Here is a 25,927-nt window from a genome sequence, read left to right on the forward strand (position 1 = left end):
ACCACTAAGGACGGTTAGATATACTGTTACTACAGTGAAAGTCTGACCCCTTTATTCATCTATCCTTCAATATTTAGCCCCGTTTCCAGAATAAAGGTTATAAATAAGCAAGTTTGATGACGAGTATATAGTAGTAAATCAGGGTGAGCAACATTGCTATTCGTCTGACTAATTAGTTCATCAAATCAATCAGATGGATTACATTTTGCAGTGTTTAAAATGAATTTTTAAAAAACAAACATGAGATCAAACTGGAACAGAATCTAATGGTCTCTATTAGTGCTGATCCCAGACCTGTGGACAGAGAGGAAAATCAGTGGGCGAGATGAGTTCAGATTGCACACATCTTCCATTCCCAATCATATTTGCCATAATGTGAGCTTTTTAGATAATGGGCCGCTCTCCTAAATGCGGGTGGAGATGGTTATTAGCGTTGACATAAGTGGCTTCACCCTCTTAGCTTTCCTAAAATCAATCCAGGGAACGATCCTAAATCTATATGGATATGGGTATATATCCTCTGCAAACTGGCCATTAATCTAACAGAGAACTAATGCTTCTGCAATGGGCTTATTCTGGGAGAGAGCGAGAGAGAGGGAGAGAGGGAAAGAGGGAGAGAGAGGGAGCTTCACGAGGGCTTCACAGCCCGCTGAGATAAAATAAAAAAGGCTGAAGAAAATGTTTGTTCCATCTCAATGCTGCTATTTGAATTATTTCACCTGCATTTAAAACAACAGATCAACCACAACTTCAGTGTGACAAAGTTGTATACACACAGCTTATCCATCTTGCTAAATATGCACTAGGAATCAGTAAATGTACCGTTGTTTGTATTCATTATATTAGTGACATTCACATCATCTGGATCATACCAGTCAGACATAGGTACAATCTACATGTCATGATGGAATGTGGTGACTATATAGGTCATATTCATGGTATGGAGCAGCTATGTCTGCATTATTTACAAGTCGATTGGCTACTGTACAACATAACATATTAGTGGAATGCATGTGACCATCTGCATCCTATACGGCACAGGACATGTAAAGACTGTCTGGGTCCCATTAGTGTCATATAGAACATCTGGAACGTCTGCATGGTGTTATTGGAGTGCGGTGACTGTCTGGGTTCTATTAGTGTCACACTGGAACCGTAGAGGAACCAGAGGCAGTGTGTGGGCTTCTCACCCTAAAGACTTTATTAGGAAGGGAGTGATTTCAAAAAGACTCGCCCCTTACTTTTAATTTGACAAGAACACTCTTGCTCCTGCCTACAGCGCTCTCCCCCTTTCTCTCTCGCGTTCTCTCCCTCCCTCTCAGAATTAGCAGATAAGCACGACTTCAAAGTGGAAAAGGTTTTACCCTGCGAGTCTGCAGCACACAGAACAAAGCAGCTGAAAGCTACAGTATGTTTCTGATCTCTGCAGCTCTCTGAATGTATAATAAGGGAAAAGAAGGCAGGATTGTTGGCTCAACTGAACTGTGTGTTTCTCGCTCTCCAAAAAAAAACTTCTCAACGAGCATTTCTCCGCCTACGGAAAATCTCCAGCGGTCCGACCACAAGCTGGGTTTAGGCTGTGTTTTCAAGAGGAGCTAAGAGCAAAACAATAACATTTATAGGATGATTGCGGAGCACTAGGAGGAAACGCCAGGAAACTCTACTGCCTTCCCCCCCACCTTTAATACTTCTAAAATGTTGCGAGAGAGCTACAGGGAAACAAATACTAGCCTGCTTGTCAACACATATAATTGGGCGTTCAGGAAAAGCAGCATGTCTGTGCTTGTGCTTCCTCTCATTGGACCGATGGAAGCCCGTGCTTTTTAAATTAGAGCAGCAATCGTAGTAGCTCAGCAATTATGAGCTTCCCTGTAAGTACATTATAATCACTTATCATTATTTTAAATATAGCTCCTGAATGCCCACTCTGTGACAAGGGTAATAGCTTACAGTAATGCTGCCTGGTGGTGTGGTGACGAGGCTGTTGTTTAACACACACTGACTATTCTAGATGTACTCTCTAGGGCCCAGGGCGGAACAAAGATACACATTGTCTCCTGTAATTTTACTCCAAAACAGCGGAAAGTGTGTGTGACGGAAAGAGAAAAAGTGTGTGTGTGCGTGAGTGGTAAGTGTATGTCAGTGCAAGGATGTGAATGTAAGTGTGAAACAGAGTAGAGAAAGGGATAAAGGGGAAGTGGGTGGAGGTGTCTTGTGGGAGTGCAGTGAGAAACAGGATGGCTCCTAACCACACAGACAGACAGAGACAGAGACAGAGACAGAGACAGAGACACAGACAGAGACAGAGACAGAGACAGAGACAGAGACAGAGAGACAGATAGGATCACGTAATAATGCATTGGGTTCCTACAGAGACAGACAGACAGAGACAGAGACAGAGACAGAGACAGAGACAGAGACAGAGACACAGACAGAGACAGAGACAGAGACAGAGACAGAGACAGAGACAGAGACAGAGACAGAGAGACAGATAGGATCACGTAATAATGCATTGGGTTCCTACAGAGACAGACAGACAGAGACAGAGACAGAGACAGACAGATAGGGATCACGTAATAATGCATTGGGTTCCTACAGAGGCAGACAGAGGAGGGTAGGATAGAGTGGGGATGGTAATCATGTACTGTACTCACTCTGCATACACAGGCCATCGGTGCAGTTCTTGGACTGAAGCACCATGCCCTCACAGTCCTTCCCCCCGTTTTTGGGCGCCGGGGCGCTGCACTCCCTCCTCCTCCAGTGGGTACACTCTGTCCCACACGTGGACCATTTACTCCACTCTGTCCACAGACCATCCACTAACACACAGAGGGGAGGGAGGGAGTGGGGGGCGGGGGGCATGGTGGTGGGGAGGGAGGGAGGGAGGAGAGGGGGAGAAGGCATGGAGGGTGGGAGTGAGAGTGTGCGAGATTGGGTGCATGAGTATGTGACAATTAGTGGGAAAGAAACGGGGTGGGGTGGGGTGGGGTGGGGCGGAGTGGGGTGGGGAAGAGTGAGAGTAAGAATGATAGATATCTATATTTATGAAAATATATAGTGCTCTGTTTGTGTTGTCCAGTAAATTGCACTTCCCTGCTCCATAAGGGCTGTGACAAGTGGCGCAGTAACTACCTGGGCACAGTGGGTTGCATGCCAGCTTCTGAATGCCTTGCCCGTCACAGATGGCGCCCCCGTTGAGTGGTGCTGGGTTGGTGCAGCTCCGCGTGCGCTTCTGGTAGCCACGGCCACAGCGACTGTTACACACCGTCCACTCTGTCCATGTTGACCAGGCGCCATTCACTGTAGAAAAACCCCAACAACATCGGAAAACAACATGTTTAACACTTTAGCAAATACAATCGTTGTCCTTTTTATAGTGGCATTGAGTGAGTCTTGTGAGAATGTGAGTGTTTTCCACCAGCCCTTTTTTGCTCGAATGAACATGGCATTGAAGAATCTGTAGCACACTTGGGTTCTCCCCTGTTAGCACTGTTCATTAGTTAGCTATGTGGACAGGCTATTCTGGCTGCTGTATTTCCCATCTTCTGAATCCCTCAAATCCTTTCTTCCTTTCCTCCAATTCCATCTGCGTCTCAGTCGAAATCCAGAGCAGAATGACAGTGGGGTGTGTGGCTGAGAACACGACTGTGGCATTTCAGATGTGAGGAGCTGGAGGCCCCTCAGAGCTTACGAGGAGTGAAGCCCCAAGTATCAGACTCCACGGGAGCAGAGCCAAAGCCCTGCCTTTCTTCACTGTCTCTTTCTTTACTTATGGGGTTTATTACTCTTCCTCCTTCTCCGTCTCTCTCTTTCTCCATCCATCCCTCTCTCTGCGTGTCCTCCCCAGCCCTTTCCCAGATTCCTTCTCTTTACTTATGGGGTTTATTACTCTTCCTCCTTCTCCATCTCTCTCTTTCTCCATCCATCCCTCTCTCTGTGTGTCCTCCCCAGCCCTTTCCCAGATTCCTTCTCTTTACTCATGGGGTTTATTACTCTTCCTCCTTCTCCGTCTCTCTCTTTCTTCATCCATCCCTCTCTCTGCGTGTCCTCCCCAGCCCTTTCCCAGATTCCTTCTCTTTACTTATGGGGTTTATTACTCTTCCTCCTTCTCCGTCTCTCTCTTTCTTCATCCATCCCTCTCTCTGCGTGTCCTCCCCAGCCCTTTCCCAGATTCCTTCTCTTTACTTATGGGGTTTATTACTCTTCCTCCTTCTCCGTCTCTCTCTTTCTCCATCCATCCCTCTCTCTGCGTGTCCTCCCCAGCCCTTTCCCAGATTCCTTGTAGTGGTGCAGGCTGGAAAACCACTGGGCTGGTCTGTCTCCTCTGGTAACGAGGGAACCTCTCTCTCCCCCTCTCCCTCTCTGTCTCTCCCTCTCTCCATTTCTCTGTCTCTCTGTCTCTATGTCTGTCTGTGTGTTTGTGTGTATGCCTGCATACAGGGGAGGGGGACGGGGAAGAGGGACTGATGCAATCCAGGCAGAGAAAGTGGCTTCTGGTGTATTCTTTTAAGGATGAGCCAACATCAAAGCTGTCTTCCCGGCGCACTCACTCAATCCTTCCAGACTGCATTAGTGAAGGGAAAAGCCTAGCAGGGACAGCGACCCCAGTCCCTGAAGACCCCAAAGTCTGCTGACACAGATGCGCACACACACACACACACACACACACACACACACACACACACACACACACACACACACACACACACACACACACACACACACACACACACACACACACACACACACACACACACACACACACACACACACTGTTGCTCTACTTCACCCTCATACTGGACTCATCTAAGCCACACATGCTGCTCTCGCCTGTCAGAACGGACAACTAAAATAGATAAATTAACAAATAGGACACCAACAATAACTTAGGACCCCCTAATCCCCCATAATCCTCCATGGCAGGGCCAGTGTGTGTGATTTATGGATGATGTGCTGTGCTGGGAGACACTGAAGGGATGGAAGGAGAGATGGATTTGAAACCTGACCCTGGTGACATCATCAATTCCTGCAAACCTCCACCCATTCTGGCCCGGTTTTCTGCGTGTGTGTCGTGTGTGCGCGCTCACTCCCGCGTGCGTATTTTTGTGTAGGAGGTTAAGGCTATAAAACAGCCTCGTGTCTGTTAGCTGATGATTAGCTAGACTGACAGACTGATTTAATAACTTGAGGTTTAGCCACTTCACATGCTGGGTGGGGGTAGTTCCGTTCCTTCTAGGGTGGAAGAAGCCCTGAGGCCTGAATGTCTGTGCTGTCACGCGTGTCTAATCCCCTAAGGAGAGACTGGGGAGCAGAGAGGTACAGTGGTTATCAGGACTCAGGCGAGGGTGAGGATGAGGAGGGGTGAGGATTCCTGGCCTCTGCAGTCAAAGACTTATCACAACCTGACAGGGTCCAGCTACACTGAACCAAAATATAAACGCAACATTCTACAATTTCAAAGATTTTACTGAGTTACAGTTCATTTAAGGAAATCAATCAACTGATATAAACTCATTAGGCCCTAATCTATAGATTTCACGTGACTGGGAATACAGATATGCATCTGTTGCTGACAGACACCTTAAGAAAAATCCCAACCAGTTGCCTCATGCAGTGCAACTTTAGAAGGATGATACAGTTAACGTGTCACGGTGAGAGTTGATTGCTACCGTAGACGATGACTGTTGCCGTGGTACTGCGTCTCTTGGCGACGATGTTCTTGGCGACACAGGTGTAGTTAGCGGTGTCAGACAGTCTGGCCTGTTTGATGATCAAGTTATGGTCGATGGTGATGTAGAAGTTGCGGTCATCAGCAGGGTCTATGATCTCCTCGTTCTTCAGCCACTCCACCTGGGAGGGAGGGAGGGAGGGGCAGAGAGAGAGAGAGAGCGAGAGAGAGAGAGATAGAGAGAGAGAGCGAGAGAGAGAGATAGACAGAGAGAGAGAGAGAGAGAGAGAGAGAGAATGAAAGAATTAGAAAATAAGAAGGAAAGAAAGATAAAGAGAGAGAAACCATGAATATTGTTCCTCAGTGAGGAACAGTAGACATCAAAACCAGTCGGTAAGAGCAGACATGAAACTGGGACTGCACGGCAGTCAGACACGTTAACCTGATTTCCTCTGGAATAAATCACAAGGAAGTGTTTAAAGGTTTAAAGACATTTTCTTCTCTTTGTCTCCCATTCACCTCTCCAATAAAGCTCAAGTCCAGGATTACAGCAACACTATTTATGTCTCTGAGGCCTGTGTCTTTCTATAAAAAGCTATCATGTTCTCTTTTCATTTCCCCAGAACAGAACAAAGTAATACTGTATTGTCAGACAGCGAGAGGAAAGGAAATTCGTTGCTATATTTGGAACTGCTCCTTGACCTTTCCTTATGAATTTCAGTTTTTTTTCTCTAAATGATACAGATATTGAACTCCTGATAATATCAGAAAACAGGGAACCGTGTGGGGCTTTTATTTGACCGTAAATCACAGAAAACACTTTTCTTCACCTCATCCTCCTCGGGTGTGAAGGCTGGGCCTCAGGCAGAGAGACCGGTCCGCTTTACACACACACACACAGACAGACAGACAGACAGACAGACAGACAGACAGACAGACAGACAGACAGACAGACAAGACAGACAGACAGACAGACAGAGGAAGGCAGTTTCAAAGACTTCTTCACACTTTTCATCTGAATCGTCTAACTGTTTTCTCTCGAGAAAAGACATCCTGTGTGTAGTCAGAGTCAGGGAATGCATTGAGTGCATAGAGAGAGGTGAACAGAACAGGAGACATCCTGTGCATTGTGCTTCCTCCTGACAAGCAGACGATGCCAGATAAGGTCAGAGCAGGCCTGGGAGAGATAAGAAGTCTGTTTGGCTGGCCATTGTCTAAGAACTATTGGAGGACACTTGATCTACACCTCAGAGAACTGAAGAAACTCTCCCATTTGAACCCTGCCAAGCCTAAAGAATCTGTGGGTGCTGGTCTAAGTGACTGCAGTGAAATGACTTGAGAGCCAAGAGCCTGGTGCTGGAATAGGTGGGTGTACTGTAGTCTTCGAGTGATAAGATCTGTGTTTTTCTTCTGATTGTTCTAAAAGCAGCATCACGATGACTGTCTCACTAAACAAGATGGACAGATTGTGATACAGGTGAGATAGAAGCCTCGCTACCATCACTAGCATCTGCAGTGTCTGAAGATGACAGATATCACGACTACACCATCAAAGAGGGTCCTGCTTGTATAGAGACGCCTGCCTGCCTGCCTGCCTGCCTGCCCGCCTGCCTGCACCCCTATCCTGCCACAGCAATACAGGGAGACTTAAGGCAGAGCTACTTTCAACACTCTAGCTAGCAGCAATTAACGGCAGCTTAAAACTCCCACTCAAACTGAATTCATCCGTCATAAACATAATACCACTCCAGAACAGAGGCAGACTCGTGGTGACAGATTCACATCAAAAGACAGCGGAAAAACAATTAGCAGCAGAGCTCGGCGGCAAACTTCTGTATGCGCAACGTCATATTCCTCTGCTGATATGTTGCTTATGAGTGTTTTCCTCCATAAACATTTATCAAATCAAATCAATCGCATGGAGCGCAGTGGTTAGGGTTCCCTCCCCTGCTGTCTGGCTCGTCAGTGGTTAGGGTTCCCTCCCCTGCTGTCTGGCTCGTCAGTGGTTAGGGTTCCCTCCCCTGCTGTCTGGCTCGTCAGTGGTTAGGGTTCCCTCCCCTGCTGTCTGGCTCGTCAGTGGTTAGGGTTCCCTCCCCTGCTGTCTGGCTCGTCAGTGGTTAGGGTTCCCTCCCCTGCTGTCTGGCTCGTCAGTGGTTAGGGTTCCCTCCCCTGCTGTCTGGCTCGTCAGTGGTTAGGGTTCCCTCCCCTGCTGTCTGGCTCGTCAGTGGTTAGGGTTCCCTCCCCTGCTGTCTGGCTCGTCAGTGGTTAGGGTTCCCTCCCCTGCTGTCTGGCTCGTCAGTGGTTAGGGTTCCCTCCCCTGCTGTCTGGCTCGTCAGTGGTTAGGGTTCCCTCCCCTGCTGTCTGGCTCGTCAGTGGTTAGGGTTCCCTCCCCTGCTGTCTGGCTCGTCAGTGGTTAGGGTTCCCTCCCCTGCTGTCTGGCTCGTCAGTGGTTAGGGTTCCCTCCCCTGCTGTCTGGCTCGTCAGTGGTTAGGGTTCCCTCCCCTGCTGTCTGGCTCGTCAGTGGTTAGGGTTCCCTCCCCTGCTGTCTGGCTCGTCAGTGGTTAGGGTTCCCTCCCCTGCTGTCTGGCTCGTCAGTGGTTAGGGTTCCCTCCCCTGCTGTCTGGCTCGTCAGTGGTTAGGGTTCCCTCCCCTGCTGTCTGGCTCGTCAGTGGTTAGGGTTCCCTCCCCTGCTGTCTGGCTCGTCAGTGGTTAGGGTTCCCTCCCCTGCTGTCTGGCTCGTCAGTGGTTAGGGTTCCCTCCCCTGCTGTCTGGCTCGTCAGTGGTTAGGGTTCCCTCCCCTGCTGTCTGGCTCGTCAGTGGTTAGGGTTCCCTCCCCTGCTGTCTGGCTCGTCAGTGGTTAGGGTTCCCTCCCCTGCTGTCTGGCTCGTCAGTGGTTAGGGTTCCCTCCCCTGCTGTCTGGCTCGTCAGTGGTTAGGGTTCCCTCCCCTGCTGTCTGGCTCGTCAGTGGTTAGGGTTCCCTCCCCTGCTGTCTGGCTCGTCAGTGACATTAAGCCCAGGCTCTTGTACTCCACAGCACAACAATGCAATACACCCGCTCTCATCCCGTCTCATATCCAGTCCTAACGCATCCAGTGCCTTGTCTGCCCAGCTCCCGCTAACGTTAGATAGCATCTCATATCCTTTATCACGGGGATACCAGGGCCAATCAAACAGCAAACAGAGACAACACAAATCTGCTCTCGACTCTCCTACAGAAGAAAAAGCTGTGTTTTTAACCCTGAGATAATGAGATAGCTGAAGAGTCACTTCACTAGACGAGGGGAGGATCTAAACGACAGGGAACAGATCTCAATATGTCTGGGGAATATGATATCTGAGAAATAACACCGTTGTCTGATGTCATAACCCAGCGTTTCCCAAACTCGGTCCTGGGGACGACAAAGGGTTGAGCGTTTTGGTTTTTGCCCTAACACTACACAGCCGGTTCAAATTATCAAAGCTTGATGTGTAGTGCTAGGGCAAAAACCAAAACGTGTACCCATTGGGGTCCCTAGGACCGAGTTTGGGAAACCCTGTCATAAACAGTAATACGCATGTCAATTGAATGAATGATTGAAGGATACCTATCATTACCAATACGTATCTCATCTGTCTTAGTATGTATGTCAGTGTCTGTTTGACACCTGGTGTGGCTTCATCAGTTAGTTGGAGAACATGACCCGGAAGACAGTGAAATGAAACACAAATACAACAAACTGTTTTACAAACCCATTCTGTAGAAACGCCATTAATCCAGCACGCATACCAATCAAGGGGAATGTCTTGTGAGTATCAACGTGACTGGTATTAAACCCATCGCTAAAAAAAAAGTCATCAACATAATGATAGCAGATAGCGATGCTGCCCGTGGTAATCAGAAAACTCCACCAATGTAAATCAATAAGGATTACATATTAACCCAGGGGATGGGAGGCGAGCACAAGTGATTATACGCATCACTACATTTCCTGAGGAAAACAAACAAACAACACACACAAACAGAAATGTTCGGAAGCAGCGTGTGTTTGTGTGTGTGTGTGTGTGTGTGTGTGTGTGTGTGTGTGTGTGTGTGTGTGTGTGTGTGTGTGTGTGTGTGTGTGTGTGTGTGTGTTTGTTTAGCACAGCTGAGTGGGACGCTGATTGGCCTGGGCCTGGCCTGCTGGGACAGTGGTTATGTTATTTTTTACCCTTGTCCTGATGGAGCTGTGTGTGTTCCCGTGTGTGTAGTGAGTATGTGTGGTCCTCTCTGTTCCAACGGAATACACACTCACCTTGCCTCACACTAAAGGGAACACGGCCATTCAGAACATCTGAATTAACTAGTGAACGAGGTTGACAAATATGACAAGCAATGCCGATCACGTCACATGTGAAGATTCCCTATGAATATATCCTCTGTGTTTAAAAAAGAAATGAACGCCTGACAGTAGTATTGACTGATCGCCATTTTGAGACCGTTCTCTCTTTGTACTGATTGATCGACTAAAAGGGGTTGTGACAAAGCTTCCAATAAAACAAACGAGGGAGATGAAAGTAAGAAGAAAAAGAGTCAAAGACATGATGGAGTTGATTGACACATTGTTCTGTTAACCACAGCCTTTGGTATGTGAAAGCCTGTTCTTGTAATGAGGATTGACAGTCGGCACAGAGAGGTGGTTATCTAATTTTGCACCAATCAGAGAGGCAGCCTCTCCAAACAGGCTGCGTTCAGAAGTCAAGAGCGGTGTGAGGGTAATTAAAAACTGAACAAAAGAGCTTTTTTAACGCTGTAGAAAGAGGGAGGGAGACACGAGGAGGTAGAAACCCTTGTCAGAAAAGAAAGGAAAGTGTGTGTGTGTGTGTAAAGACTGCCACTGCTCATATTTGTCACTCAAAGTCAATGCACTGTTCACTCAATATGAGTCATTTTTACACTTTTACTAATATAATTATAACTAGTAAACGTGTGACCATGGATGCCTAGAAGGGACAATAACACATTTTAGAACCATCGTATGAGTGATCAAAATAACTCAAAAAACGTTCACACCCCCTGTCACACACACTCACACACACACAAACACAGAGACGCTGGCACCGAGCTTGTTACCGGCTGATTGGCACCGGCACATTCCGGGAGGTAATTGGCACAATTCTAGTCGTTAACGCAGGGAAATAGCCACATGTCAACTGTCATAAAGAGAGGGAGGGAGTCTTTATGTCAGAGATGAGAAAATAAACAGCGAAAGAGAGAGAAAGAAACAGAAGTAGAGAGAGAGTGGGAGAGAAATAGAGAGAGAGGACGAGAGAGGGAGAGAGAGAGAGAGGGTGACGGAGCAAGCTAGAGCGAGAGCGAGAGAGAGAGAGACCGGAAAATCATAATACATGCAGGTGAGTGAATGAGGCTGCCAGAAGGAGAGGGACCGAGAGAAAGGGAGAACAGATAGAGAGAGAGAGAGAGAGAGAGAGAGAGAGAGAGAGAGAGAGAGAGAGAGAGAGAGAGAGAGAGAGAGAGAGAGAGAGAGAGAGAGAGAGAGAGAGAGAGAGAGAGAGAGAGAGAGAAGAAGAAAAGAGGATTGAGAAGAGATAAAGTCATACCGTAATGTCAATTTATGGTGTGGGAGGAAGAGAGGGAAAGGAGAGAAGAGGACGGACAGAGAGAGAAGAAGTACCTAGCTGGTGGTTCCTCATGAACACCTACTGTACTCTCAGATAAATGACTGGATTCAGGCCAGGGTAATACGAGATTCAAAGTCACACATCTTATCTCCTAATTACTAAGACTCTCTCGGTGTGTTTTGTATTGTGTAGATTAAAGGGATGTGAAATGATTATCAACTCTCTCGTCCTATAGCATAGACCTAAATCTCTTCTTTTTTGAGAGACATAACGTATTGTTTTTATGAACAATGAGTACCGTATTCAAATCTGCTTAGAAGACAAAAAACATGCCCGTTATGAACACGCAGTACATGCACACACACCGGCACGCCCACAAGATCCTGCATGTGGAGAAGAAGAAGATGATGGATCGATGTGGTTGGAGATGTGTTTGTGTGTGCCTGCGTGTAGCCTAGTATGTGTGTGTGTGTGTGTGTGTGTGTGTGTGTGTGTGTGTGTGTGTGTGTGTGTGTGTGTGTGTGTGTGTGTGTGTGTGTGTGTGTGTGTGTGTGTGTGTGTGTGTGTGTGTGTGTGTGTGTGTGTGTGTGGGCGTCCAGTCAGAACACTAACGGGAGGCACTATCAGACACAGACGTCCTCATTACCACTGGAGGCCAAGGGGACAGTGGAGGTCAGCTGTGTCAGAGAGGTTCGTCTTCAGCTCTAATTGTCTACTGGGTTTGGGTAAGCCACCTCCACTGCCCAACACCCGTCCCTACTGTCTCTAGTCCTGGTGCTGCTGTCATTACAGCTCTCTGTCCCCTCTAACAGACTGAGGGAGAACTGCTGGTTGAACCTTGTGGGTGGGCTGCAGAGCTCCTTGCTACCACACCTAACAATCCCATCTTGTGAAATGTTGTTAGTAGTGGAGACGAAGACGTAGAGCTGTGAGTGCAAAACGTATTTGTTTTTGCATTTACACAAGACAAACCCATGGCAAGCTGTGGGTGGAAAGCACTGAAAATGGGCCGGGTGGTTGGATCATTTGGATGGAAGGGAAAATGAGAGTCATCACCGAGGGAATATATTCCAAGTGAAGTAAAACTGGATTTTTTCTGTAGAAGCCTGTAGAAGTCCTTCACTGTGTGACTGACTGATCTCTCTGAGTAAGCACCTGTGTCATTTATTCATATAGTCATCTATATTACTATACATCTCCACTACACACACAAATTACACATCTGGAGAACGAGCTACACAAGCTTACAGATTGATTATTCACTCACAGCGAGCTAGACAACAAACCATATGCCCTAAATCTGTCCTGACTACGAATATGGAAATATGTGCCGAATCAACGTGTATAAATACTAATATGACAGAAAGGAGGGAGCTGTGGGTTTACTGGGTATAAAGATATACGTAAATGTGATGCCCTTCTACATATTTATGCAGAAGATCAGAGTGAAGTGGAGAACAACAGTACATCTGATGTGCCCTGAATGAGGGGGAGTTATGGATATGAATATAATAGACGTTAGTCCGAGGTTTGTCTTCGGTTAGTTCATTGTGTTGACTGCTGTTGGCTGTGGTAGCCTTGCTCATATCTCATTCTTAGCTGTCCTGGGTGGGTGGTGATGTACCTAAAGTCTTGATAGGTACCCTATAACTCAGGCCTGCTCATAGCCAATGTTCCCTCAAAACAAATGTGTCACTGAGCAATTTTCAGGTCTGCTGAGCGCAACTTCCGGCGCGCGTTTACTGTGAACCCTGAGGCTGTGTAGACGCTTGAAGTTAGTTTCAGACAGTGGTCAATTAGCCTACTGTGGCTATTTGATCATAATGTAGGCCTACCAGAGTTGCTTACCATCAAGAACAATGGAGAAAATGCATCCCATAACATTTAAACATGGAAATATCTGTTCTACCATTTAGCCTACAGTAGCAGTGTGGTGTTCAATGTAGACCTACATACCATGAGACTTATCCACTTGTCCTTCAGACAAGGAGGTGACTGAACATGTTGTTGTGTTTCATGCAAGAAACCACTTTACAAAATAAAATGCAGCATTATTCCCATACCATTATTACAGAGAATCAGACATAATTAAGCTACTCTCTGCCTATTTGTAATTTAGCTTATTCAGACCTGTTTCAAAATACAACACTGCCCCTTTAAGACAAAAAAAGCTCTTTACCTGACTCGCTTTTCAAAGATGGCTAGAAATGCACACGTTTTGTGCTCTTGTAGGGAACAATCACTCCCCCATCGCTGACTACAAATGATCTATAACTGGGCTAATAACTTACTAACTAGCAAAGGATATGAACATATGTGCACATGTCACTACATGTAGCTCTTACTTTGATCTCATAATAATCTACTCACTCCCGTTCATGCTGTAAACATAGTCCAGTTTAAAGTGAATGGCACAGATCCATATATGGCAATGGTCCATTTTCATACACTGTAGGCCTACTGCGGCTCTGATTTGTTATGGCGCACCGGTCTGTGTAGAGTACGGGCCTGAGTCGTGCCTGTCAATGCAATAGAATCCTACTCCGATGAGTTCTGCCTACAAGAAAATCTCTTGCATAGTTAGTTTTGCGTACTAAGTCTTGCATAGTTACTTTTGTTTCTGTATGTTGTGTTGAAAGTGTCTAATATTGCGTTGATTCGGTCACAATTACCAAAGTAAAGGGAAACATTGATAGTGTTAACTAACGGGGAAAACTTTAAAAAGTCTAGGGAAGTTCAATCTCGTTCTTCTCTGCGCAGGCTAATATTACTTCTGCGTGGCAGTCCCGGGGGAGCTGCACGGCCGCACATGCGCACAACTTCAAGGGAACATTGATCATAACAAGAAGAGGAGGGAACATGGAAAGGGAACATGTCTAACCTACAAGAAGAGGAGTTATTCACCTGCAGGACTTTTAACCTGTTGGGGATGGGGGCGCTGTTTAGACTATTTATGCTAATTTGGCGAATTTTTTAAACGGCTTCCCACAAAATCCTTGATCGTACAATATGCATATTATTATTATTATTGGATAGAAAACAGTCTATAGTTTCTATAGGAGTTGAAATTTTGTCTCTAAGTGGAACAGAGCCCATTCTACAGCAATTTCCCTGACATGGAGTCAGATTTGAGAAATGTTGGCCACTCTTCTGAAGTCAGTTATAAGGGCACTGTCGTTGCTATGACTATACGGACACTTCTTACGTCTTCCCCTGGATGCCTTTACGTGATGACGATTCCAACGGAGTCGATTGCGCGTTCACAGGCCCTACAAATGAAAAAACCCTGAAGCTAGTCATTCTTTGGGAGCTGCGTCATGAGCCTAGAGGACACCGGCGCGCACCTGTTCCAAGCGTTAGTTTAGCCTGTTATATTTCTCCGGTCATCTTTTCACTCGTTATAGGAGTTAAAAACATCATAAGGTAGTTAATTTAAAGCGTTTTATAGCAATTTATATCCGTTTAGTGCGATTTTGGGACATTTATTTTTGCAACGATGTGAAAAGTTGGGCACGCTTTTCAGTTCATCCCGAACGCAGTTGACATTTCCACATGGCAAGAGGACAGCTTTCCACCAAAAGACGATTTCTCCCAAGAAAGGATCCTTTGCCCAAGATACTGATGGAAGAACAGCTCAAGGTAGGACATTTTTATTATGATAAATCGTGTTTCTGTCGAAACATTTTAGTGGCTTAGGACGCCATGTTTTTTGACGTAGCTTCGCTTGGCGCAAACTGTATTGAAAAGTAAGGATAAATTAAAAAATGTAATAACGCAATTGTATTAAGAATTAAATTGTCTATCAATCCCTGTCCACCCTATATTTTTTAGTCACGTTTATGAGTATTTATGTATAAGAGTAGATCACTGTCTAAGTGGCGCAAGGACTTTTTCTTTACCAGCTTGTCTACATTTCACATTGTCTAACCATGATTTTGGTGGCTAAATATAAACATTTTCGATCAAACTGTATATGCATGTTGTAATGTGATGTTACAGGAGTGTCATCGGAAGAATTCTGAGAAGGTTAGTGAAAAAATTAATATCTTTTGGCGATGTTGACTTTTATCGCTCACTTTGGCTAGAATCAATGCTGGGCTGCTAATTGCTATGTGCTAAGCTAATATAACGATTTATTGTGTTTTCGCTGTAAGACACTTAGAAAATCTGAAATATTGTCTGTATTCACAGGATCTGTGTCTTTCGATTCGTGTATGCTGTGTATTTTTACGAAATGTTTGATGATTAGTAGTTAGGTAAACACGTTGCTCATTGTAATTATTCTAGTCCATTTGTGATGGTGGGTGCAATTGTAAACTATGCCATCTACCTGAAATATGCACTTTTTTCTAACAAAACCTATCCCATACCATAAATATGTTATCAGACTGTCATCTAATGAGTTTTTTTGTTGGTTAGGGGCTATAAATATCTTAGTTTAGCCGAATTGGTGATGGCTACTGGTGTTGGTGGACAAATAAAAGATGGTGGATTATGCTAATGTGTTTTTAGGTAATAGATGTACATCTTTACATATTGTGTCTTCCCTGTAAAACATTTTAAAAATCGGAAATGTTGACTGGATTCACAAGATCTGTGTCTTTCATTAGCTGTATTGGACTTTAATGTGTGAAAGTTAAATATTTTAAAAAAATATTTTTTTTGAATTTCGCGGCACTGGTTTTTCAGTGGGGGGGGGGGGGTGTGCCGCTAGCGCCACGCTGATCCTAGACAGGTTAAGAGACCCAGGTGCTATTGTCCTGCACACAGTACTACTGTACTGTGTTCCTCTCTTTCATCTACCTGTGACATTACTGTTGGAGCCTTTACAAATGGATGTTTGTTCACGTTTGACTCTGCGACTCGAGACACACAAAGAGAAGGAGAGAGAGCAGAGAGCAACAAAGGAATGAGAGAGAGCAAAAAGCCAGAAAGGAGAGAGAAAATGAGAAAGCGAGTCAAAGCCGTGAATCATACCCCAGGAACACATCACGACTGAAATGATTGACAAGCAGCATCCTGAAGGGTAGTCATTGGGTTGGTTGCCATGGGGATTAGGTCTGGCCTCCTGACACACACTCTCCCCTGGGTCGCACTAATGAACACACACGTCCTGTTCCTCCACTGCTCCTCCAATGACCAGGCACTCAAAAGGGCTCATACCCTCCACCCTCGCCTCGTCTCCTCTGCTCATCTGATGGTGTGCGGAGAAGCACTCTGCTGTTCACTAGCACGGTGACCTGACTGACGGCCTGTTGTGTACTTTACACCTTAGCCTTCCCTGTGAAGAGGGACCGGGGCTAAAAGTATATTTAGACTGAAGAATACCAGTTACACAGCATGAGAGAAAAAGTGGAAACTGGACTGGCCAGAGATTCAAGCTTTTCTAGATTGGTGTGTATGAAATAGACTGTAAATCAAATCAAATCACATTTTATTAGTCACATGCGCCGAATACAACAAATTTCACCTTACAGTGAAATTCTTACTTACGAGCCTCAAACCAACAATGCCGTTTAAAACAAATACGGATAACAATAAGAAATAAGAAATTAAAGAGCAGCAGTAAAATAACAATAGCGAGACTATATACAGGGGGGTACCGGTACAAAGTTAATGTGCGGGGACACCGGTTAGTTGAGGTAATATGTACATACATTTACATTTAAGTCATTTAGCAGACGCTCTTATCCAGAGCGACTTACAAATTGGTGCATTCACCTTACGACATCCAGTGGAACAGCCACTTTACAATAGTGCATCTAGATCTTTTAAGGGGGGGGGGGGGCAGAAGGATTGCTTTATCCTAGGTATTCCTTGAAGAGGTGGGGTTTCAGGTGTCTCCGGAAGGTGGTGATTGACTCCGCTGTCCTGGCGTCGTGAGGGAGTTTGTTCCACCATTGGGGTGCCAGAGCAGCGAACAGTTTTGACTGGGCTGAGCGGGAACTGTACTTCCTCAGTGGAAGGGAGGCGAGCAGGCCAGAGGTGGATGAACGCAGTGCCCTTGTTTGGGTGTAGGGCCTGATCAGAGCCTGAAGGTACTGAGGTGCCGTTCCCCTCACAGCTCCGTAGGCAAGCACCATGGTCTTGTAGCGGATGCGAGCTTCAACTGGAAGCCAGTGGAGAGAGCGGAGGAGCGGGGTGACGTGAGAGAACTTGGGAAGGTTGAACACCAGACGGGCTGCGGCGTTCTGGATGAGTTGTAGGGGTTTAATGGCACAGGCAGGGAGCCCAGCCAACAGCGAGTTGCAGTAATCCAGACGGGAGATGACAAGTGCCTGGATTAGGACCTGCGCCGCTTCCTGTGTGAGGCAGGGTCGTACTCTGCGGATGTTGTAGAGCATGAACCTACAGGAACGGGCCACCGCCTTGATGTTGGTGGAGAACGACAGGGTGTTGTCCAGGATCACGCCAAGGTTCTTAGCGCTCTGGGAGGAGGACACAATGGAGTTGTCAACCGTGATGGCGAGATCATGGAACGGACAGTCCTTCCCCGGGAGGAAGAGCAGCTCCGTCTTGCCGAGGTTCAGCTTGAGGTGGTGATCCGTCATCCACACTGATATGTCTGCCAGACATGCAGAGATGCGATTCGCCACCTGGTCATCAGAAGGGGGAAAGGGGAAGATTAATTGTGTGTCGTCTGCATAGCAATGATAGGAGAGACCATGTGAGGTTATGACAGAGCCAAGTGACTTGGTGTATAGCGAGAATAGGAGAGGGCCTAGAACAGAGCCCTGGGGGACACCAGTGGTGAGAGCGCGTGGTGAGGAGACAGATTCTCGCCACGCCACCTGGTAGGAGCGACCTGTCAGGTAGGACGCAATCCAAGCGTGGGCCGCGCCGGAGATGCCCAACTCGGAGAGGGTGGAGAGGAGGATCTGATGGTTCACAGTATCGAAGGCAGCCGATAGGTCTAGAAGGATGAGAGCAGAGGAGAGAGAGTTAGCTTTAGCAGTGCGGAGCGCCTCCGTGATACAGAGAAGAGCAGTCTCAGTTGAGTGACTAGTCTTGAAACCTGACTGATTTGGATCAAGAAGGTCATTCTGAGAGAGATAGCAGGAGAGCTGGCCAAGGACGGCACGTTCAAGAGTTTTGGAGAGAAAAGAAAGAAGGGATACTGGTCTGTAGTTGTTGACATCGGAGGGATCGAGTGTAGGTTTTTTCAGAAGGGGTGCAACTCTCGCTCTCTTGAAGACGGAAGGGACGTAGCCAGCGGTCAAGGATGAGTTGATGAGCGAGGTGAGGTAAGGTAGAAGGTCTCCGGAAATGGTCTGGAGAAGAGAGGAGGGGATAGGGTCAAGCGGGCAGGTTGTTGGGCGGCCGGCCGTCACAAGACGCGAGATTTCATCTGGAGAGAGAGGGGAGAAAGAGGTCAAAGCACAGGGTTGGGCAGTGTGAGCAGAACCAGCGGTGTCGTTTGACTTAGCAAACGAGGATCGGATGTCGTCGACCTTCTTTTCAAAATGGTTGACGAAGTCGTCTGCAGAGAGGGAGGAGGGGGGGGGGAGGGGGAGGAGGATTCAGGAGGGAGGAGAAGGTGGCAAAGAGCTTCCTAGGGTTAGAGGCAGATGCTTGGAATTTAGAGTGGTAGAAAGTGGCTTTAGCAGCAGAGACAGAAGAGGAAAATGTAGAGAGGAGGGAGTGTAAGGATGCCAGGTCCGCAGGGAGGCGAGTTTTCCTCCATTTCCGCTCGGCTGCCCGGAGCCCTGTTCTGTGAGCTCGCAATGAGTCGTCGAGCCACGGAGCGGGAGGGGAGGACCGAGCCGGCCTGGAGGATAGGGGACATAGAGAGTCAAAGGATGCAGAAAGGGAGGAGAGGAGGGTTGAGGAGGCAGAATCAGGAGATAGGTTGGAGAAGGTTTGGGCAGAGGGAAGAGATGATAGGATGGAAGAGGAGAGAGAAGCGGGGGAGAGAGAGCGGAGGTTGGGACGGCGCGATACCATCCGAGTAGGGGCAGTGTGGGAAGTGTTGGATGAGAGCGAGAGGGAAAAGGATACAAGGTAGTGGTCGGAGACTTGGAGGGGAGTTGCAATGAGGTTAGTGGAAGAACAGCATCTAGTAAAGATGAGGTCAAGCGTATTGCCTGCCTTGTGAGTAGGGGGGGAAGGTGAGAGGGTGAGGTCAAAAGAGGAGAGAAGTGGAAAGAAGGAGGCAGAGAGGAATGAGTCAAAGGTAGACATGGGGAGGTTAAAGTCACCCAGAACTGTGAGAGGTGAGCCGTCCTCAGGAAAGGAGCTTATCAAGGCATCAAGCTCATTGATGAACTCTCCAAGGGAACCTGGAGGGCGATAAATGATAAGGATGTTAAGCTTGAAAGGGCTGGTAACTGTGACAGCATGGAATTCAAAGGAGGCGATAGACAGATGGGTAAGGGGAGAAAGAGAGAATGACCACTTGGGAGAGATGAGGATCCCGGTGCCACCACCCCGCTGACCAGAAGGTCTCGGGGTGTGCGAGAACACGTGGGCAGACGAAGAGAGAGCAGTAGGAGTAGCAGTGTTATCTGTGGTGAGCCATGTTTCCGTCAGTGCCAGGAAGTCGAGGGACTGGAGGGACGCATAGGCTGAGATGAGCTCTGCCTTGTTGGCCGCAGATCGGCAGTTCCAGAGGCTACCGGAGACCTGGAACTCCACGTGGGTCGTGCGGGCTGGGACCACCAGGTTAGGGTGGGCACGGCCACGCGGTGTGAAGCGTTTGTATGGTCTGTGCAGAGAGGAGAGAACAGGGATAGACAGACACATGGTTGACAGGCTACAGAAGAGGCTACGCTAATGCAAAGGAGATTAGAATGACAAGTGGGCTACACGTCTCGAATGTTCAGAAAGTTAAGCTTACGTTGCAAAAAAAATAAAAATAAAATACAAGATCTTATTGACTAAAATGATATAGTACTGCTGGCTGGTGAAGTAGCCTGGCTAGCAGTGGCTACGTTGTTGAAAGTGAAGCTGGCTAGGTAACCTCGACAATTTCACTAAATTTCTCTAAACTACACAATTATCATGGATACAAGGACAGCAAAGACAACTAGCTAACACTACGCTAATCAAGTCGTTCCGTTGTAATGTAAGTTTCTACAGTGCTGCTATTCGGTAGAAGTTGGCTAGCTAGCAGTGTTGGCTAGGTAGGAGGACGGCAGCGCGGCAGGCGAAAAATAGCTGGCTAGCTAACCGATAATTACTCAAAGCTACACAATTATCTTAGATAAAAAGATAGCAAAGAAAACTATGTAGCTAGCTAACACTACACAAGTCAAGTCGTTCCGTTGTAATGTAATCTTTTCTACAGTGCTGCTAATCGGTGGCTAGCTGGCTAGCTAGCAGGGTTGACTACGTTACGTTACGTTAGGGCGAGAATACCTGGCTAGCGAACCTCAGCGAACCTTGATAACTACACAATTATCACCGATACAAAGACGGCTATGTAGCCAGCTAAGTAGCTAGCTAAGATCGAACAAATACAAATCAAAGATAGCAAAGACAACTGTGTAGTCAGCCAACACTACACTGATCAAGTCGTTCCGTTGTAATGCACTCGTTTCTACAATGCTGCTATTCGGTGGCAAGCTGGCTAGCTAGCAGTGTTGGCTACGTTGCGTTACGTTAGGGCGAAAATAGCTGGCTGGCGAACCTCAATAACTACACAATTATGTTTGATGCAAAGACGGCTATGTAGCTAGCTAAGATCAAACAAATCAAACCGTTGTACTGTAGTGAAAATGAAAATCAGACCGTTGTACTATAATGAAATGTAATGAAAAGTTTATACTACTATTCGGTAGACGGTGGACGTTTGCTAGCTGCTGGGCAGATAGCAGTGTGGACTACGATAGACGACGGAATACGATAATTACGCAATTATCTTTTATACACAGACGGCTAAGTAGCTAGCTAAGAAGAAATTGCTAAATTTAGACAAATTAAACCGTTGTACTATAATGAAATGTAATGAAAATGAAATGAAAAGTTATACTACCTGCAGAGCGAATGCAAATGCGACCGCTCGCTCCAAACCGGATGTCGTCTTTACATGTAGGTAGAGTTATTAAAGTGACTGTGCATAGAACAACAGAAAGTAGCAGCGGTGTAAAAGAGGGGGGGGCAATTAGTCTGGGTAGCCATTTTATTAGGTGTTCAGGAGTCTTATGGCTTGGGAGTAGAAGCTGTTTAGAAGCCTCTTGGACCTAGACTTGGTGCTCCGGTACCGCTTGCCATTCGGTAGCAGAGAGAACAGTCTATGACTAGGGTGGCTGGAGTCTTTGACAATTTGGAGGGCCTTCCTCTGACACCACCTGGTATTCTCAGAAGGCAGCCCGCCCTCTGGCCCCTTTTTCTCTGCCTCCTCTTCATGCAAATCACGGGGATCTGGGCCTGTTCCTGAGAAAGCAGTATATAGTCCGCGTCAGGCTCGTCAGACTCGTTAAAGGAATAAAAGGATTCTGCCAGTCCGTGGTGAGTAATCGGAGTCCTGATGTCCAGAAGTTATTTTCGGTCATTTTCAGCAACATTATGTACAAAACAAGTACAAAAAACACAAATAAACAAACAAAAAACACAATCGGGTGGGGACACATAAAGCGTCTGCCTTTTTAGTATGAACAATGATTTAGTGAAAACAACGATCAATGAGTTCACTAATTTGACCATTGTTAGATTAATTTGGAACAAATGTGTTTTCCCAGTGTACGTCAACATCCTGCTACTATGGGTGAGAAGATATGTAGGTGAGAGCCCACCTGGTGTTCAACCTTCCCAAGTTCTCCCATGTCACCTACGTCCTCCGCACTCTCCACTGGCTCCCAGTCGAGTCTCGCATCAAGACCCTGGGAGAACTTCATTGAGGGAAAATGTACTGACAATGACTGATATGTGGTAAGATGAATGCAATGACTGTAAGTAACTCTGGATAAGACTGTCGGCTAAATTACACAAATGTAAAAAATATAGACATGGTTCTGTTCCCTAGCCCTCTCTCATCCCCTCTCCTCCTCTCATCCCCTCTCATCCCCTCTCCTCTTCTCTCCTCCTCTCCTCTGGTGTGTAAATCCGTTTGGACTTAGAGGGGCCTCTTCCCCGTGGAGCACTGACTCGTTACCCATGATAACACGGCAGGACCCCGGCAGACGACGAGATGCCTGAATTAAAAGCCTGCTTCCATGGCAACAGGCTCAGCAGCACAGCGGCTGCGCCGCGTCACCCCTGAACCCTGTCTTTATCTGGGGGCTGTGACAAGTGCTTTGAAGTGGAGCGAGAGACGGAGGGCAGGAAGAGAAGAAAAGAGAGAAGAAAAGAGAGAGAGGGAGAATGATAAAGCCACATTCTTTCAGAAGGCAGATGTAAGTTGGTTTTAGGAACTGCTTGCCACATCTTCATGGTGTGAAAGGAGGAGACTGTGTCACTGGTGTGAGCTGGCCCTTTAGGCCCTCTGGGCTTTAATGAAAAGGCCTTACAAAGGTAATGAAAGGGTCCAACCTCACGGGGTGGCTAGAACGTACTTTCTTTCCTTCTTCTCTATCTATATCCCCCCTACTCCCTCACTTCTAGATCTCTCTTGAGTGAGCTTTACAGAAACCATGAGAAACCAAAATGGTGGTCTCACCAAACCATTACTCTAGAATAGCCTCTCAGATTTCATTTTTCCTCTGCTCTTGATTATGTACATTACATATGTATGGGGATGGAAACACATGTAACAATGACTTTTGGGGGAGCCTGGTTTATGTCTAATGTATAAAGAGCACACAGTAAGACTTATATAAATGACTCAACTGCTGTGCTATTTCAGAAACCTCAATCCCAGTATTTCAGTCCTCTCAGGCCAAAGCCTCATTGGTAATGTTGGTGAGAGGAGCCAAAATAAATGTCTGCTGCAGCTTGTTTTCTTTGTGTCTGTGTCTGTGTGTCTGTGTATGTGTATGTGTATGTGTATGTGTATGTGTATGTGTATGTGTATGTGTGTGTGTGTGTGTGTGTGTGTGTGTGTGTGTGTGTGTGTGTGTGTGTGTGTGTGTGTGTGTGTGTGTGTGTGTGTGTGTGGTGTGTGTGCGTGTGTGTACGCGTGCATGTGCGTCTGTGTGTGTGTGTGTGTGGACATGTTTAACTATACTTGTGGGGACCAGAAGTCCAACTTGGGGACACAAGCTCTAGGGGGATGAGGGTTAAGGTTAGAATTAGGGTTAGGAGCTAGGTTTAGGGTTAAGGTTAGGTTTTCGGGTTAAGGTTAGGTTTAGGGTTAAGGTCAGGGTTCGGGTTAAGGTCAGGGTTAGGGTTAAGGTCAGGGTAATGGTTAAGGTCAGGGTTAAGGTTAGGGTGAGGGTACGGGTTAAGGATAGGTTTAATGGCCATGGTTAAGGTACGGGTTCAGGGGTTAAGGAAAATTGGACTGAACTGTGTGTCTCCACAAGGTTAGTTTGTGTGTGTGTGTGTGTGTGTGTGTGTGTGTGTGTGTGTGTGTGTGTGTGTGTGTGTGTGTGTGTGTGTGTGTGTGTGTGTGTGTGTGTGTGTGTGTGTTGAGTAGTTAGAGTGTGAGTGTGTGTTTGTGACACTATCTATCGGTACATCAGACATCAATGTGTAGCATTGGGGCTAGCTGTGTAAAGGGTCTGTGAGGCCTGAAGGATTATTCTTCCTCTGTCTCAACCTATCCCCTGGAGGAACACACACCTACCCTGTGTCTGTGTACTGGGGATGTTCATCTTTTTCTGTTTCTTTCTCACAACAAGAAAGTATGTTGAATCACCACAGTGGGCAGAAAGTATGCTGAATCACCACAGTAGGGAGAAAGTATGCTGAATCACCACAGTGGGCAGAAAGTATGCTGAATCACCACAGTGGGCAGAAAGTATGCTGAATCACCACAGTGGGCAGAAAGTATGCTGAATCACCACAGTGGGCAGAAAGTATGCTGAATCACCACAGTGGGCAGAAAGTATGCTGAATCACCACAGTGGGCAGAAAGTATGCTGCATCACCACAGTGGGCAGAAAGTATGTTGAATCACCACAGTGGGCAGAAAGTATGCTGCATCAGCACAGTGGGCAGAAAGTATGCTGAATCACCACAGTGGGCAGAAAGTATGCTGCATCACCACAGTGGGCAGAAAGTATGCTGCATCACCACAGTGGGCAGAAAGTATGCTGAATCACCACAGTGGGCAGAAAGTATGCTGAATCACCACAGTGGGCAGAAAGTATGCTGCATCACCACAGTGGGCAGAAAGTATGCTGCATCACCACAGAGGGCAGAAAGAATGCTGCATCACCACAGAGGGCAGAAAGTATGCTGCATCACCACAGAGGGCAGAAAGTATGCTGCATCACCACAGTGGGCAGAAAGTATGCTGAATCACCACAGTGGGCAGAAAATATGCTGCATCACCACAGTGGGCAGAAAGTATGCTGCATCACCACAGTGGGCAGAAAGTATGCTGCATCACCACAGTGGGCAGAAAGTATGCTGCATCATCACAGTGGGCAGAAAGTATGCTGCATCACCACAGTGGGCAGAAAGTATGCTGCATCACCACAGTGGGCAGAATCTGGCACGGGACGTCATAATGACGGCATATTCTGGCTTGAAACAGTTTCTTGCTGTAGAGGAATCATTATAACTAGTTGTCTTGTGCCAATGCAGATTATTTTGGCTACTGCAGGTCAGCATCAACGCATTGATGATGTCAGCGCAGCTGTTAAACCACCAAAACACATCAAAAGTGTTGCTTTTAAAAACAGTCACTCATACACCAGTATTTTGTATTCACACTACATTTTCATATTTTCAGGAGTATGTGCCTCCATATTACATAAATCCAATAATTGGAAAAGGACATAGACAAAAAAAAAACTGGGAGCAGATTAATATTGTAAAAGGTCAACAGGAGAAGTAGGGTACCTGTGTAATCTCAGATTACCAGAGATTATCCCATTATTGTGGAGGGTGTGGTGCATACAGTAGATGCCATTATGGATTAAATTTTGATAATCCCCTTTAAAACAGCACCAGAGTAGATAGAAATGGTTGTCCTTAGAAAACATTCATAATTCAATAGTAATACTACTGTGATTTTGACATACATTGCCAATAAACTGACCACCTGAAATTGCGTCATCAGATGTCATGTTCAATCCAGCAACATGCAATGACCTTCCTACAGTAATGAAGGACCACAAAAAATACAAAAGCTGCTCGCAGGATCAAAGGTCCATACCAGGTCAAACTGTGTGTGTGTGTATGTTTGTGTGTACAGTACATTCGTGTGTGTGTGTGCGTGAGTACAGTATTATGTTTTGTTTTCATTCGAATATGTGATGTGAATCCTTGCGTAGCACCATCTACAGTACCTCTGGAAAATAAAGCCGAGTCCATGAGAATCCATCTAAGTGATTTAGCATAGTGCTGTAAGACATGGGCAGAATGGGCACATTAGGCCCCCGCCTCGCTGCCTGGCATTGCCTGGCTCACCCTCTCTGAACTGGCCTGGTCATAGTCCTCCAGTAAAAGAGCCACGGAGACAACTGACAGCCCACTGGATCCAAACCCAACAACCCTCAACAGCTCTTCTCTCTCTCCCTCCCTCTCCGTCTCCCTGTGGCTGGAATACGACAGATCTTTCCTCTGCAGTGACTCTGCTACATATTTCTGAAGATGCATATGCAACCACAGACT

The 25,927-nt window shown here is 46.6% G+C and overlaps 1 protein-coding gene across 3 annotated transcripts in view; it reads right to left on the bottom strand.

Annotated features, from left to right (window-relative positions):
- The window catches only part of LOC129818648 (netrin receptor UNC5C-like), a 190,196-nt gene that overhangs the window by 39,259 nt on the left and 125,010 nt on the right, over positions 1–25,927 (bottom strand). For 2 of the 3 annotated variants that reach the window (XM_055874750.1, XM_055874751.1), the window contains exons 5-7: positions 5,670–5,850; positions 3,133–3,300; positions 2,655–2,819 (exon numbers count right to left, since the gene is read on the bottom strand). In XM_055874750.1, the coding sequence (XP_055730725.1) occupies positions 2,655–2,819; positions 3,133–3,300; positions 5,670–5,850 (514 nt within the window). The remainder of the gene's footprint in view (positions 1–2,654; positions 2,820–3,132; positions 3,301–5,669; positions 5,851–25,927) is intronic. The other variant, XM_055874752.1, reaches the window with a different exon arrangement.

The sequence above is a fragment of the Salvelinus fontinalis genome, chromosome 21 (assembly GCF_029448725.1).
Source record: "Salvelinus fontinalis isolate EN_2023a chromosome 21, ASM2944872v1, whole genome shotgun sequence".
Taxonomy (NCBI): Eukaryota; Metazoa; Chordata; class Actinopteri; order Salmoniformes; family Salmonidae; genus Salvelinus; species Salvelinus fontinalis.